Source organism: Gracilinanus agilis, chromosome 2 (genome assembly GCF_016433145.1).
Source record: "Gracilinanus agilis isolate LMUSP501 chromosome 2, AgileGrace, whole genome shotgun sequence".
In the NCBI taxonomy this organism is placed as follows: domain Eukaryota; kingdom Metazoa; phylum Chordata; class Mammalia; order Didelphimorphia; family Didelphidae; genus Gracilinanus; species Gracilinanus agilis.
Window position 1 is genome coordinate 279,322,720 of NC_058131.1, and position 17,249 is coordinate 279,339,968.

Consider the following 17,249-nt stretch of genomic DNA (forward strand, 5'->3'; position numbering starts at 1 on the left):
AGGTAAAGGTGAGGAGAGAGCACATTGCAAACATGAGAGATCATTTATGCAAAGGTCTAGAGAAAGGAGATAAGACTGTTGTATACCAAGAATAACAAAGTAAGCTAGTTTGGTTAGAACATACAGTATTTGAGAGAGAATAATGTATGATTAGTCTGGGAACTAATTAGGCTGGAACCAGATTGTAATTTAAATGCCAGGTAGAAAATTTTGTATTTTTTCCAAGGATAATGAAAACCACTGAAGTTTTTTGAGCAAAGATTGTTAGAAATGTCACTTTTGAAGCTATATGGAGAATAGATTGAAGAAAAGAGAGGCTGAATGCAGGAAGACTAATTATGAAGGTATTAGTCCAGAATGAGAGGTGATGAGGACCTGAATCAGAATGGTGATCAAGTGAGAAGGGAGAAAAGAAGAGATGATATGAGAGATGTTGAGGGATCAACAAGACTTGGCAACTGATTAGAATTGGGATGAGAGGGCTGTTAGAGAGTAAAAAATCAAAGATGATTCCTGGGTTGCAAATCTGGGTAATTGAAAGAATGGTATGTAGTACAAATGAGAGAGGAATTAGGAGGAGAGAAAGTTTAGGGAGAAGATAATGAATGTTGAGTTTGAGATGCCTGTAGAATAGCTGGGTGGAAATGTCCATTAGGCAGTTGAAGATTCAGGAATAGAACTTAGAAGCATAATAGCTGGATATATGGATTTGGAGGTTATCTAAATAAGTTGTAGTTTAGCTTGTGTTATTTGATGAGATCACTGAGAAAGACCAAGAAGAAGGTGATAGATACTGATCCTTTGAAGAAGATTAAGAAGGATCAATCAAACAGGGGGAGAACCATGATAGAAACAGTGCCACAAATAACCTAGAATAGAAAGGGTACCTACAATGAGGGGGAAGTGATCTGGTCAGCTGGATCAGATCCTACGAAGAAATCAAAAATAGATGGAGAATGAGAAAAAGCCATCAAATTTAGCAATAAAAAAAATCATTGCTGGTCTTCGAGAGACCAGTTTCAGACAATTTTGAAATGGAAATCAAATGGTAAGAAGTAGAGAAGCAAGTGGGAGATCAGAAAGATGAAAACATTAGTTTTTCTGGAATATACTCCTTATCTCTCTCTTTTAGAATTCTTATTGCTCTTCAAGTTGCAGCTCATATGTTAGCTGGTCCACAAAGCCTGGCAACCTCTCACATCTCTCTCAGTTAATATTTTTTTCCATCTTCAATTTACATTGTATTTATTTATGTACATATAATGTGCTGTTAAGAGAATATAAAAGCTCTTTTAGGACAGGTATTTTTTCATTTTTGTCTTTGTTTCTTCAAGGGCCTTAAACATAGTAGGCTTAATAAATGTGTCGTGTTGAGCTGAGGAAAGTAAAATCTAAACTTTCATTGTGTTTCCTTTAATGTGCTATAAAAGAAAAAGCAAATAATTTAATTTTCATTTTTATATAGCTTACCTACCTGAAAGACTATAATGAAGATCAAAAAAAAGCAATTGAAGTTGCATATGCCATGGTAAAGCAACCACCCCTAATTGCCAAAATCTGCCTGATTCATGGACCTCCTGGAACTGGCAAGTCAAAAACTATTGTTGGCCTCCTATACCGAATTCTGACAGAGGTAGGTAGAGGGTATGTGTAGAGGGGTGTAGGCGTGTGTGTCATATTATATTTTGTGATGGTATATACCATTTCTTCTGTTAATTTTATTTAAATTATTATCAGTAACTATGTATTGACATCGGTTTTTTTTTTCACTTTTACTATGTGTCTATGATATAAAACTGTTATTGCATAATACCTAATTGAAGTTGGTCAAAATCAGAGAACAGATTTTAATATATCTATGACAACCCCAAAACCAGACTAGTTTTTCTAGTTTTTGAGGAAAAATAAATGAAAGACATTGAGAATGAAAAGATAGCATGTTTCTTATATTTAAGATATATATAGCTTTATACAAGATAAATAATCAACTGAGAAAAGGCAGTTGAATAGAATTAAAGCAGATTGGAGGCTCCCTGGGAGAAGATGGGATTTTAGCTGGGATTTAAAGGAGGCAGATAAAGGAAGTAAAGCATTCTATGGAGGAATGGAGGATAGCTAGTAAAAATGCCTGGTGTCAAGAGATGAAAAGTCTTATTCAAAGAACAGTAAGAGTGCCAGTGTCATTGGAACAAAAAGTATATGGGAATATAAAAAGTGTAAGAAGACTGGAATGTGGAGAGACTATGAGATGGTGCCATGAATAAAGTACCAGACCTGAAATCAGGAAGATCTGAGTTCAAATTCTGCCTCAGACATTTGTTCTATGTCTCTGGGAAGGTTACTTGGGCACTTAACTTCTTCCTACCTCAATTTCTTCATCTACAAAATGGAGATAATAATAGCACCTGTCTCTTAGGATCATTATGAGGATAAAATGAAATAATATTTATGAAGGGCTTTGTAAATCTCAAAGCACGTATAAATGCTAGCTAGTAATGATGATGATTTACTTTGTAGTTTTAAACTTACAAGCCAGGAAACTTTCCTCCTTCCATCTACTTTAAAAAGCCTATTAAAATGAACTCAGAGAGATTTTTCTAATGTTTTTCCCACTGAAATTTGTTTCTCTCTAATTTTGTTGAAATAAATAGGCATTTGTTCTTCAGAGATTTTTCTTGTAACAAGGCTGTGATGGAATTCACCCTGTAACAGCATTCGTAATGATCTTCTCTTAACCTCCAGATTTCTCTCCTTTACTAACTTTCCCTTTATATATTGAGTTTACCACAATTCTTTTAGTCTTTCATTTCATGACCTCATTGTAAAACTGTTTATTTCAAAATCTAACGATCTTTTCTCAGTCTTCTTTTACATTTGCCACAGTTGACTGTTCTTTCCAGTTTACCCTTTTCTCTGGGTTTGAATGACATTCCTCTCTCCTGGTTCTCCTTCGACCTTTCTACTCCATTTCAGACTCAATTGCTAACTTCTCTGCCATGTTGTGCTCCCTAAGTGTGGGTATACACCAAAGCCCTATGTTCTCTTTTCCCTCCAGATACCCTCTGGCATCTCATCAGCTACCTTTAATTAAACCTCTATAGATATGATCCAGCCCTAATTTCTCTCCTGAGCTGAAATTTTGAATTGACACCTGCCTTTTGGACATTTCAAACTGGGTCTCCCATAAGCATCTTAAACCAATGTGCTTTTAAAAAACATTATCTTTTCTCCTAAATCCTCTCCTTTACTGACCATCCTGATTTCTGTCAAAGGTACCACCATTCTTCTAATCATAATTTCAGTTCATAACCATAACTTTTTCAATTTTTCTCTCTTCCTCATATCACATATTTAACCAGTTGACAATTTTTACTTTTTTCTACCTCAGTAACATCTCTCTTATCTCACCCCTTCTCCTAACCTCCAAAATTAGTTTCCTAAAGTACAGATTTGGCCAGGCCACTCACCTACTCAACAAATTCCAGGGGTTCCCTATAGCTTCTTAGACAAAATATAAACTCTTCTATTTGACTTTTAAAATCCTTCCCAACTAGGTCCCATTCTTTCCAGTCCTCTCTGGTCTAGCTAACCTGGCCACCTTACTGTTCTTTACACTTGACAATGAATCTCTTGTCTCCAGGACTTTGCACTGGCCATTTTCTATGTTTGAATGTACTTTCTTATGCTCAATTCATAGTCCGTCATTTCCTTTAAGATGAAATTGAAGCATCTATAGCCTTTCTTTAGCCTTTCCTGATCCCCTCAACAAATATGTCCTTCTTAGGTATTATTCTATATATACTTAATATATAGATATTGTTGCCCTTGAGAGAATGTAAGCTTCTTGAGAACAGATTTTTCTATAGCCTTTCCTGATCCCCTCAACAAATATGCCCTTCCTTCTTATGTATTATTCCATATATACTTAGTATATAGATATTGTCTCCCTTGAGAAAATTTGTAAGCTTCTTGAGAACCGATTGTTTAATTTCTTTGTATCTCTAGCACATATAGTAGTCATTTAATAAATACTTATTGGTTGATTAGGTAAAACTTTTTAATGGCATAAAGAAATTTTTTCATTGATTTTTCTGTATTGTTATCAAGAGACCCCAGCACCCCCAACTCCTTTTAAAGTGACTATATAATGATTTTTCTAAATTGTAAACTTTATGAGGGCAAGGACTTTGTTTTGTCTAAACTTTCTTTTCTCTTCGGCTACAGTGTTTTGTAAACAACAGTGCCTTAATAAATATTTGTTGATGAATGAACAAAGGAATTATCTGTTTCAACTTAACCTAGCATAAATAAATTATTAACTTATTATCTATAGAGAGGTTGTCTAGTATCAGAATGAAAAATTTTTATGTTTATGGCCTTTATATATGAAATGATAAGTGTAATTTGAACTCAAGGCATAGCTTAAGCTTAAGATTGCAAAGTAGAGTTCATTATATCTTTTCTTTGGGATATCTGTAGAAACCAAAAAAGGGAGATTCAGATGAAAACTTGAATGCCAAAATCAAACGAAACCGTGTTCTTGTATGTGCACCCTCTAATGCAGCTGTTGATGAACTTATGAAGAAAATCATTCTTGAATTTAAAGAAAAATGCCAAGACAAGAAGAATCCTTTGGGTATGATCCTTTTATGATTTTATTTATCTAATGTGGGCACTTTGGAAGGAGGAATGTAAAACAGTTCATCAAGTCAGAATCTCTATTGGAGTCCCAGTCTTTTTCAGTAACATTAATAGCTATCTAATGGAAAGAAACAGCACTATAGACAGTATAAAATACTAATTCCTAAATAATTTATATTTTGTGACCACCTGTCACACTTATAAGTGGTTTTCTCCAACTATTCAACCAGTAGCCAAGGAAGATAGCAAATGAAGCCAACTTAAGAGCAAAATTTGTTGCAGATAATACTTATCCATACTCTGATAGTTGAAATTTGATAATGTTGGATCAGCTAAGTGGCACAGTGGATAGAGCACCAGGCCTGGAGTCAGGAGGACCTGGATTCAAATGTGGCCTCAGATTCTTTCTAGTTTTATGACCTTGAGCAAGTCATTTAACTCCCTTTCCCTAGCACTTGTCCTTCTGCCTTAGAGTGACTAAGACAGAAATTAAGAAGTTTTTTTTAAAATTGATAATTTTGGGTTAAGAGCTAGCAGTGAAAAGTTATAATCTAAGTTAAGAAGTCAACTCATTATTTGAGCTTGGGAATGCAACTTAGTTTGACAGATAGGCTTATCTGATGTGAATAAAAATACTTTACAAACCAAACTCTTAGTAGACAATATTAATTATTTTCTGAAATATTCAAGCTGATAATCTACATAGTCATACTTTTAATTCTTATATGGGGGTAGGTATTCATGAAGGAGGGATTTCCTCATTGATCATACTGTGCAATTTTTACGTACAGGAAATTGTGGAGATATAAATTTAGTGCGACTGGGCCCAGAAAAATCTATTAATAATGAAGTCCTAAAATTCAGTTTGGATAGCCAAGTTAACCACAGAATGAGTAAGTACTAGCCTTTCCCCACCCATTTTATTATACTCTGTATGTCTTTGACATGAAATATAGTTGGCACTGTCTTGGAACTTTGAAGTTATCAGTTAGAATTTTTTGGTTATGTTGTTTAAACCAGAGTAGTTATATTAATTAAGTCTGTTTTTTTCTTTACCATTTTAGAAAAGGACTTGCCCAGTCATATTCAGGAGATGCATGAGAGAAAGGAACATTTGGATGTTAAATTAGACAAACTTTCTCGCCAGCGAGCTTTGGATCGATGTGAAAAAGGGCAGAAGGTAGATATAGTCTTAACTATATACCAGATAGACAGAAACTGATTGACATTTGAGATAGCAAAATATAAACTGTGGGACTCAGTGTAGAAAATGGAGAGTATTGGCTCAATTCAGTTTATATTGAATTGAATTTGTTGAATGAGTAGAATTATATTGCTAAAGAGTAGGACTAGGTTAATAGTGCTTCTGACTTCTCCCATAGGATAAGTTGGCTTTACTACATTAAAGAAAGTTTAAAATTTTTGGGAAAAAAGTGCCATTTACAAATCTTTGTTTCTGGTAATCCTTAGCTTTAACAGTGTGATTGTTATTTCTGTTTTTCAGAGATCAAATTTAGATGAAGAAATTGCACGAATTTCCAAAGAGAGACAGCAGCTTGCTTCTAAACTTAAAGAGGTGAAGGATATCCCCTATGTTATTTTCTTAATGTCACTATAATTATAACCAATTTTTATCTAATCTGTGATCTATAGATGACTTTATCACTCCCTGACTAATATCTCTAAGAGAAAAGTAATGAATTTTATCTTTCTTCTTTGCTCTAGGTCCCTAAATTGTTAATTGGACTTTGGGATCTTTTTAATTCTACCAGAAACAAAATTGGTCATAATGCTTATCAGTGATAGGAGTATTAGTGAAAAATAAATATAAATGTTTCTTTAAACATTGTAAATAATTTTAAATTTATGGTTTTATGTATAGCTTTTCAAAAAGTTTTGCTTTTTATTTGAATGCTTTTGTTTGTGGTTATAATTTAGAATTGAAAAAAGAATAATAGTTTCTATTAATCACCCATTTTGAGACATGTAAACTGGAATAAAGAAATAGAAAAGAACAAGAAAGGGAGGGCTATTTCTAGCTTTATTCTTACTATCTGGGTATGCAGTTTTATGTGGCAGCATGAATACTTCTATGATAAGGAATTTTTTATTTTTCTTTGGAAATATAAGAATATTAGAGATTTAAGAGTTTGGACAAAAATTATATAGAAGAAGCTTTCTCTGTATAAATCTCTCTTAAGCGAGATGTTCCTGACATAAGATAGCTCTAATCAAACTTAAAGAGGAATAATAATATATATCATCATAATATTGGGGATTTGATACTGAGATTTTCCTTTAGTGCACTTGTACTTTTGGATATATTCCTATACATATGGGTAAGATAAATTATATTTGAATTTAACTCAGATTTTCAGTTCTTGACTATATTCTTTTTTTTTTAATTTTTATTTTTTTATTTTAAGCCCTTAACTTCTGTGTATTGACTTATAGGTGGAAGATTGGCAAGGGTAGGCAATGGGGGTCAAGTGACTTGCCCAGGGTCACACAGCTGGGAAGTGTCTGAGGCCGGATTTGAACCTAGGACCTCCTGTCTCTAGGCCTTCTTGACTATATTCTAATGTAAATGAGAGGGGCAGCTGGGTAGCTCAGTGGATTGAGAGCCAGGCCTAGAGACAGGAGGTCCTAGGTTCAAATCCGGCCTCAGACACTTCCCATCTATGTGACCCTGGGCAAGTCACTTGACCCCCATTGCCTACCCTTACCACTCTTCCACCTATAAGTCAATACACAGAAGTTAAGGGCTTAAAATAAAAAAATAAAAAAAATAACTAATGTAAATGAGAAAGATGCTAGATTTAAACTTAAATTAATTCCACTAATATTAAGTATGAGTCCTACACAGGTCCTACACTCTGAGCTATAAGAACAAAAATAAAAGTTATCCATCCCTCAGGTCGCTTCTTGAGAATAAAAAGCATATATGCAGATAAATAACAACAATAAACACAAAGTAAATACAGATTAATATAAAGATCAATTAGTTCAACACTTTCATTTTAAATTTTATTTATCCTGAACTTGGTAAACTTGAGCAAACTTGAACATTTCAATATAAAAAATAGAAAATGAATATGGTATATGAGATCAAGAATCTCTTATTATAGACATCTTGGTTTTTTTTTAAGCTTTTAATAAATTTAATAGGATAGTCCTTTTCATCTGTATCCCTTCTGAACTTCTTTTTGTTCTCTTTTGTATATTTTAAAAATTCATTCTCCTCATTTTATAAAGGAGGAAACTGAAAATCAGATAGTTGACTGAGGTCAGAGATCTAGTTAAGAGAGCTGGAATGAGAATACATATCTTCTCATTCCAAACCCAGTGTTTATTTCACTAGACCAGTGATGGGCAAACTTTTTAAAGAGGGGGCCAAAGTGAAGGAAATTCTCATCTGTCAGTCTATTTCTAAGGCAACTCTTTTGAAGTTTCATTGTATTGTATCCTACTCATTGTATTCGTCAGATTAGGAATAATATTGGGCAGCTGGACAGAACATTTCAGGGGACCACATCTGGCTCGTGGGCCATAGTTTGCCCATCACTGCACTATACTATAAGACCATGTTTGTTCCTGACTGAGCTTTATTTTTGTCATCTGTAAAATGGATATAAGAAGATATTTCTACTTACTTTACAGGGTTGTTATAAAAAAAGTACATTGCTATATGTATGTAAGCTATTATTAATCATTGGTTTAGAGATAATAGAAAAATGATCTATTTCTTTTTCCCTCAAATACTGTCAGTGGTACCTGAAGCATTTGAAATATAGTAAAAGAATAAGAAATTAAAGGATGGTTAAAAGAGATAATTAACTGAATGTGAGAGAACCACAAAAGCAGTTGTATAAAGTTTAAGAACAATGTATATATACAATCTATGGATTGCTTATTGTTATTTCACTTGTGCTTTCAGATTCCTGAGAAATTATATGTAATATTTTAACATATCATTTTAATTGAATCTTATCAGCTGTTTAACAGAATAGATTGCAGTGAGGCCTGTTTGAGTTGTAATAACTTGAGTATGAGATATACTTTGCATCACCTCATGCATTTGCTTATGAAGATCATTTTAATTTAGCTAAAGTGTTCCTTTGGAATATGCAGTTTAAATATGTGGCATAATTTTTGATTTAGTATGACCTGTATGGATTGATGTTTCACTTAATGGTTTTCAGTGGCAATCAATTCAACAATGCTTTATTATATGCTTATAATTTGCAAGGCATTGTGTTTAGCTCTGGAATATAGAGACAACAAAACAGTGTCCACCTTCAAGAAATTTATATCCTGCTTAGGGGATATAACCTATTCTTGATAAATGAATATAATTTTAGGAGGGACAAATTACCAACATCAGAACTATTAGGAAAGACTTTATGTAAGGATGGCACTTCAGTTGAGCTTTTAAAAAGTTTAGGGGTGGGGGCAGCTAGGTAGCTCAGTGGATTGAGAGCCAGGCCTAGAGATGGGAGGTCGTAGATTCAAATCTGGCCTCAAGACACTTCCCAGCTGTGTGACCCTGGGCAAGTCACTTAACCCCCATTGCTTAGCCCTTACCACTCTTCTGCCTTAGAACCAATACACAGTATTAATTCCAAGACGGAAGGTAAGGGTTTAAAAAAAAAAGTTTAGGAGAGTAGTAGCAGATCTATGGCACTACTGCCAAAGATGACATGTGGCCATGACCTCCCCCCACCCTGATTTGTTACAAGAAAGGCAGAGGGACTTGGGGGAGCTGCTCCCTTTCCTCTCTCCACTGTGCCTGATGACATTTTTTCACATTGCCCCTCTGCCCAGCAGACCAATAGGAATGCTTCCTCCCATCCCTTTGTGGGGTAAGGGGAAGGGCTGGCATGGCGGTCGGTCTGGGGGATGGGGTTAGGGTTGGGGCCCAGCACTCCATCTTAAAAGGTTCACCATCACTGGTCTAGGGAGTTAAGGGTAAGAAGGTAAGAAAGAATACATTCCATATAAGAGCACAATATAGTTGAAGAACCTCTAATGTGTTTAGGCTGAATCTCAGATAAGAAAAAAAGTTTTTGAGAGGCAGCATGGCATAGTGGCTAGATAATCTGGTATTAGAAAGAGAAATTCACTATCTATAAATTACACTACAATTGCTAATCTGTTTTGGTCAAGTGAATTCCATTACTAAGATGATGCTCACACTGATGAAATCCCAGATCCAGATTGGAAAAAAAGAGGACTTTTCACTTAATATTAGTGTCCTTTTGTGAAACATTACTCTTGTTTCTTGGCTTCATTTGTATTTTTTGATTTATTAAATTACATAGGCAGATTAAAGTTTCATACCATTTATTTACAAACAGAATATTTATAAAACTTTGTAATGTACTTGATTTCTTAAGGTTATTTTGTATCAAAATTATGTAACATTTAAAATACAAATAAAAATATAAGTTTAGTTATGATACAAAATTAATCCATTGAAAGAGTCTTAAACTAGTTTTATTCATATGTTCTTAGGCTTTTTTGTCATAAATAGATAGAAATATTTTTAATCTCACTATTGTGACAGAACCCTAACTCACTCTGAATTTAAATCACAATGATCCCTTAGGCTGTACTGATCATATTTGTTCTGTATTCTCTCTCTTTTTTTTTAATATTTATTTTTTAGAAAAGTTAACATGGTTACATGATTCATGCTCTTACTTTCCCCTCCCCCCCCCACCTCCCCCCACCAAAGCCGCTGCACATTTCCACTGGTTTTAACATGTGTCATTGATCAAGACCCATTTCCAAATTGCTGATAGTTGCATTGGTGTGGTAGTTTCGAGTCTACACCCCCAATCATGTCCGCCTCAACCCATGTGTTCAAGCAGTTGCCCCTCTTCCGTGTTTCCACTCCTGTAGTTCTTCCTCTGAATGTGGGTAGTGTTCTTTTCCATAAATCCCTCAAAATTTTTTTGTATTCTTTCTAATGGTTTTTGGTATCTTTGATTGTTTCTGCTACTCTCAAGATTTGGGATTGAACTAATTATGGTTAAAATTGCTGTTTTATTTTTAAGAACAGATACATCTGAATTTGGGAATTAATTGCAACTTTATATTTATTGTGCTTCTAGGTTCGAGGCCGCCCACAGGAAACTCAGAGTAGCATTATCCTGGAGTCACATATCATCTGCTGTACATTGAGCACGAGTGGTGGTTTGCTGCTAGAGTCTGCTTTTCGTAGGCAAGGATGTGTTCCCTTCAGTTGTGTCATTGTTGATGAGGTCAGTGAAGCCAATCAGGTCTATGCAAGTATGACTGCCCTGGTGTCATTTGATGAATAAAACAAAGATGAAAGAGACTTGCTAGAGGGCAGCTGGGTAGCTCAGTGGTATGAGAGCCAGGCCTAGAGATGGGAAGTCTTAAGTTCAAATCTGGCCTCAGACACTTCCTAGCTGTGTGGCCCCAGGCAAGTCACTTAACCCCTATTGCCTAGCCTTTACCACTCTTCTGCCTTGGAATCAATACACAGTATTGATTCTAAGATGGAAGGTAAGGGTTTTAAAAAGAAAGAAAGAAAGAAAGAAACTTACTGAAATGTGGCTAAAATATTTCTCTTATACAGTATTGTCCTGCTTTTATATGCATACTTTTTTTGAGTAGATGGAAAATATTGTCTCACTGTCATGTCCCATCCTTTGAGTCATTTCCCAGTAGTTGGGATGAATTTGTGCTGACCTATGTACAATTTTTTGTCTGTCCCCTATTGTGATCAACAACATATATTTGTTTGTTGGTTGCCTAGGGTTGGTGTCTATAGTCATGGAACCAATCAAAACTAATTGCTTCACGGGACAGCTGGGTAGCTCAGTGGATTGAGAGCCAGGCCTAGAGACGGGAGGTCCTAGGTTCAAATCCGGCCTCAGACACTTCCCAGCTGTGTGACCCTGGGCAAGTCACTTGACCCCCATTGCCTACCCTTACCACTATTCCACCTATAAGTCAATACACAAAAGTTAAGGGTTTAAAAATTAAAAACAAAATTAAAAAAACAAACAAACAAAAAAAAAACTAATTGCTTCATGAGGGGATCATAGCTTTAGTGTTCTGAGGTAACCAGATAAAAAGATTTCTTTGTCCTCTGCTCCAAGCCTGTTTTTATATTTTTTCACACTCCATGTCAGCTTGATATAGTTCCTAGGGTAATGAAGGATGTGAAGGTTTTTAAATTCTGTCTAAATAAGCTATAAGTCTCTAATCTATAGATAAGCTAATTAATTTATCTTTTTTAATATAGTAACTCTTAAGGGTTTTGTGTATCTTCAATATAGTGGAATTTAATAAATATTTGTTGACTTGAATTGAATTATAGTAGTAGTATGTAGACTAGAAGAGAATCCTTTCAGCCCAGAAAATACTTGTTTGTTTTTTAAGTTGGTACAGAAATGTGAAACTTCTTTTTAGATAGATGGAATTTTAAAACTACATGTAAGTAAAGTTACAGAAACATTTATCAGAAAACATTTTTCCCCTCTATGCATTGTTACCAAGGCTGGGCAATCTTGTGAGATTGAGACTCTTACTCCATTTATCCATCGCTGCAACAAACTTATTCTGGTTGGAGATCCTAAACAGCTCCCTCCCACAGTCATTTCTGTGGTAAGTTTATACATTTATTTGCTCTCTTAAAACAAAGTTTTTTAGATGGTTTTGTGATAAATCTTGTAGTTACAAAACACTTAATTTTGGGGGGTTGGAAGAATGATTAACTTCTGCTAGAGAGCAGCATTGCTTGAAAAGATTCGTTCAATTAATGCATCTTAATTAGCTTTAAAAACTGATCTGAATGTACCTTTTGTTCTATTATTTTAATATATATGTTTTAAGAATTCCCAGCTGTATAGGTTTATTTAGTACCAGGGAAAATAAATGGGTTGAAAACAGCATTTTTTTCCTATATCCCCAATTTTTTTTTCTTTTAAAAACTAATGTTGGGATTTTTATTTTTAATAATTTAGTTCTGTCTTATTTTTAGTAGATGGATTTTAAAGAAATACGCCAAGGATTTAAAGCAAAAAAAAAATTATATCGAACTGTTTTGAAACCATTTATCTAACTTAGATGTCTGTGTTTTACAGTATACCAAGTAGACAATTTAAGAAATTTGTCTCTTTCCTTTCTCCTCCTAAAAATAAAGGTAGTAGATAAAAAAGCAAAGATCAGCAGCATTCACTTTGGTTGTGCATAGTTAGAGATTATCTGTTCTATTTTCCTCTCCCTCCAGAGCAGAATGAATTTCAGATTCTGACTCCATATTTTAGAGTTAGAAATCATTTTATTTCCCAGGTGTGCTAAGAAGTCAGTTTCTCTAAAGCTGATTGTAACTACAAGCAATGGTAATTGTAAAATTAGTTATATTAGAGATGATTTATTTCCTTATTAATATAAATAATTCGTATTTCTAAATGGGAGTTGTGGTTTACCTAATCCAAAATGGCAGGAAATAGTCATTCCTAATTGACTATAAATATCATTGTGCTTTTTATGACTTTGTAGATTTTTTCTTCAGGTTCATGTGTGTCTCAGATTGAGATGAAAATATATTAACTTTCCAGTAGTATATACCAGTTTTATAGAGAAACAGTTCAGACGTGTACTCATTAATTAGGGGATTCTTATTTTTTATTTTAAAATTTGTTCCATGTATTTTCTTGATGAATAAATGAAAGCTTACAGTTAATTTTTTGAAAATAAAAAATTTTTTTTAAATTGAAATTTTAAATTAAATTAAAATTTTTTTTTGAAAATGAAAAAAAACCAACCTCATTACATTTTCTGCTTGGTTTTGAATCACCACAGATTTGGGAGAGTTTGTGATCTTTTAGTGTCTAGAATCATGCTATTCAGGTTATGTTCCATAGGTATCTAAAACTTAACACGTCCAAAAATCAATATATATTCCCAATAAATATTTTTGATACTAGTGAAAAAATATAAACAAATTCTAATGAATTATTTCTTTTCTCCCTGGCAGAAAGCACAGGAGTATGGCTATGACCAGTCAATGATGGCTCGATTATACAAACACTTAGAAGAACAAGTGAAACAAAATGTGATCAGTAGATCACCTGTTTTGCAGCTGACAGTTCAATATAGGATGCATCCTGATATATGTCTCTTCCCATCTAGTTATATTTATAACAGAACTTTGAAAACAAACAGGTTAGTTCAATTTTTTTAGTGGTTGATGTGTTTTATTATAGAGAACCAGCTCTGTATTTCAGGGGGTTCTGAGTGGCATTGGATTGAATGAGAACAGTCAGACTAAATGCTTAACTCATAACTGCTCCAACTTGCCATGGAGTCTTGAGTTTAACATATACAGGTTTCACACAAAGAGCACAGAGAAAGAATCACAGTTGTGAAGGGGTTACAAATTATACAAAAACCCATTAGAGTCTAAAAAATAGAGAGAGAGGTTCAGGGTCAAAGGCCAAATTCCAACCACCAATTAGTAGGAGGTTAATTCTGGAAGCAGAAATATATTTCATAGATATCCTAAACAAATTGAGTCCTGTACTCTTAATTTACAGGATTGCACCTGGTCAGATAAAGTCTTGTCTAGCTTTGTCTGTTTCCAGCCTTGATTGTCTAAGTAATATATTTTTTAGAGTTCAGGCTTCTTAATTATCATGGAGAGAAATTGTTAACTCTGTACCTTCTGGTTTGCTAGGAACTTAAAGCTTTTCAATAAGTCTATAATGTTTTTCCAATAAGAAAAGGTATGGATCATAAAAGGGGTCAAAAGAGGAGTCTCAGATTTTTATCTATTTGAGACTGTTTCTCTTATTGGACTCCCACATTTTATTTGTGAGTTTAGATACTTCAGAAGGTTAGTACATGTCAAGCATTTTACTCACACTTCTTTACTATTTCAGGCCATTGTGAAATTAATAAATTATAACAATTATTTAGAGTGCTATCCTGAGCATTATGGTGGAATATAAGGAGATTGGTTTTTAACCTCTGAATCTCCCACATTCATAGGAGAAAATCAGTTCCCTAAAATCTGTTTTTATAAATGCTAATAGAATTATATTTTGATAATTATTGATAATGCTCTTAGGTTGACTGAAGAGAGCCGATGTACATCAGACTGGCCATTCCAGCCTTACCTTGTGTTTGATGTAGGAGATGGTTCAGAAAGACGAGAAAATGAGTAAGTCCTTTTCTTAATACTGGTTCAGAATTTGTCTTGGAATGTTTTTTAGCTCAAAGTTTATCCTATTAAAAATGCCTCCTACAAACGTCATGCATTATGTTGAGTCACATTGGGCTTTCAGTTATCTCAATTAATAGTTTTTCCATTTTAACCAATATCCCATTATTTTTATTAGTTTCCCCCTCAAAATACTATTGTTCCCCTTAACTGTCCTTTTAATTAGAATTATTTGATTAGTTCATTTCTAGAGCCTGTAAATAGAAGTTTTCCTTGAGGTCTTGTAACAGTTGCTGAGTATTGCAACAACTAAATGTACAGGAAGAGAAGGTAGAAAATTCTTTTGCTCTGCTAAAATCCAATTAGCAATTCCTTCTTTAAGTGTTTCTTTACCTTTCATAGGACCATATAATCTGCAATGCTTCATAGATAAACCTAGATCCATTCTTGTTAATGAAGTTTGAGGACTTTATACTTGTTTCCTACAATAGATAACATACCTTTCATTTTCTCTTTTTTCCTTAAAAACCACTTTTTTTAATACCCTGAATTTTCAAATAGCCTACCAAGACCTAGGTCTAATTTTCTTCTTTTCTTTCTTGACCTTTTTTCAGCATTTGACACTTTAAACTATTTTTTCCTTTTGGCTACTCTCTCTTCTCTGGGTTTTTGTAATGTTGTTCTGTTGTGATTCCCTTCTACCTGTCTGAAAGATCCTTCTCGGTTTCCTTTGCAGGATCATTATCCGTACTCACTGTCTCACCATCTTTATACCCTAGGTATATTTGTCCTGGTCTCTCTCCTCTCTTCTCCCAGGGAGTATAAGAAAACTCTCTTACAAAGGTAAATCAGAAAGGGAAACTCTGGGATGGTATTACTGAGGTTAGCCAAGAGTGCTGATTAGCTAACTCTCGGAGCATCCTTAACTGACTTTTCAGGAGTCAATGGCTTCTCCTTTGAGGCTCCCTTCACCCTTACAAACGATTATCTTATTAGCTCCTATGAGTTCAATTGTCATCTCTCTGCAGATGAATTCCAGACATATATATGTTGCTATCCTGTTATGTGCTATAGAGCTCTAACTCAGCATGTCCAAAACTCATTATCTTTTCCCCTGAAATCCAATCCTCTTACCTTTGCTATAGTCATTTGTCAAGTCTTGTGGATTCTACCTCCTCTATCTTTTACATCCATCCCTCTTTCTTTATTTATACCATGACTCTTTAGTTCAGATCCTTATCAATTCTCACCTGGATAATTACAGTAATATCATAATTGGTCTCCCAATCCTGTTAATTCCCTCTTCAACTCATTCTTTACACATCTGAAAAATTTATATTCTTAAATCACAAATTTGACCATTCTATTTCCCTGCTTAAGAAGCATTAATGACTTTCATTGCCTCTAGGATAAAATATAAACTTTTGTTTGGCATTTAAAACCTTTTATATTCTAGCTCTAATCTATATTTCTAGACTGAATTAAACATCATTCTTCACACAGTATGTTCCAGCCAAACAAATCTACTTGTCTTCCCTTATGTGAGATATTCCATCTCTAGTATCTGTGTTTTTGCATGGATGTCCCTGTGTCAGGAATGCTCTCCCTACTTACCTCTATTTTCACCACCTATTGGTAAGTTATTTGAATCTCCCTTTTGAAGCCTGGACCAGATCAGCCATACTTCACTTTCTGTATTTTGCCACCATGTTTTAGTAGTATACTCCTACTAGCCCTACAATCCCTTTTCTCATTGATGAATTCTTTCTGAACCTCCACCCTGACCAACCATCATTCACTGAACTGAACTTCACCTCCATGTCCTCAAAACTATCTCCTCTTCCCCCGCTATGTGGAGGTCTTTCCACATAAGAATGTAAGCTGTTTAAGGGCTAGGACTGTTTTTCATTTTGTCTGTAGTTAAACCTCTAGTTTTTAGTACAGTGCCTGAAACATAGTAAGCACTTACCTAAATGCTTTTTGACTACCTTGGAAGGAGCATCATGATCATGATCATGATCATCATCATCATCATCCCTGGCATTTATATATATATCACTTTAAGGTTTTCCAAGTACTTTACAAATTTCATTTTATTTGATCCTCAAAACAACTGTAAGAAGTAGATGCTATTACATAAAAAAACCCATTTTACAGAAAGGGAAATTGAGAAAGAGAGAAACGATGTGACTTGCTGCTCAAGTCAAACAGTTATGGTGTGAGCCTGAATTTGAACTCCAGTCTTCTTCCTGACTCCAAGTTCAGTGCTTTACCCACTGCACCATTTAACTGTCATGTACATTGTCTCTCTTCCTTCCTTCCTTCCTTCCTTCCTTCCTTCCTTCCTTCCTTCCTTCCTTCCTTCCTTCCTTTCTTCCTTTCTTCCTTCCTTCCTTCCTTCCTTCCT

At 34.5% G+C, this 17,249-nt stretch overlaps 1 protein-coding gene across 1 annotated transcript in view; it reads left to right on the plus strand.

The window, feature by feature from the left end:
- Positions 1–17,249, plus strand: part of SETX (senataxin) — a 56,147-nt gene that overhangs the window by 25,127 nt on the left and 13,771 nt on the right. Inside the window, exons 13-21 of the mRNA XM_044663961.1 lie at positions 1,466–1,633; positions 4,480–4,636; positions 5,433–5,534; positions 5,706–5,830; positions 6,146–6,217; positions 10,758–10,907; positions 12,175–12,282; positions 13,658–13,845; positions 14,750–14,842. Of these exons, the coding sequence (XP_044519896.1) occupies positions 1,466–1,633; positions 4,480–4,636; positions 5,433–5,534; positions 5,706–5,830; positions 6,146–6,217; positions 10,758–10,907; positions 12,175–12,282; positions 13,658–13,845; positions 14,750–14,842 (1,163 nt within the window). The remainder of the gene's footprint in view (positions 1–1,465; positions 1,634–4,479; positions 4,637–5,432; positions 5,535–5,705; positions 5,831–6,145; positions 6,218–10,757; positions 10,908–12,174; positions 12,283–13,657; positions 13,846–14,749; positions 14,843–17,249) is intronic.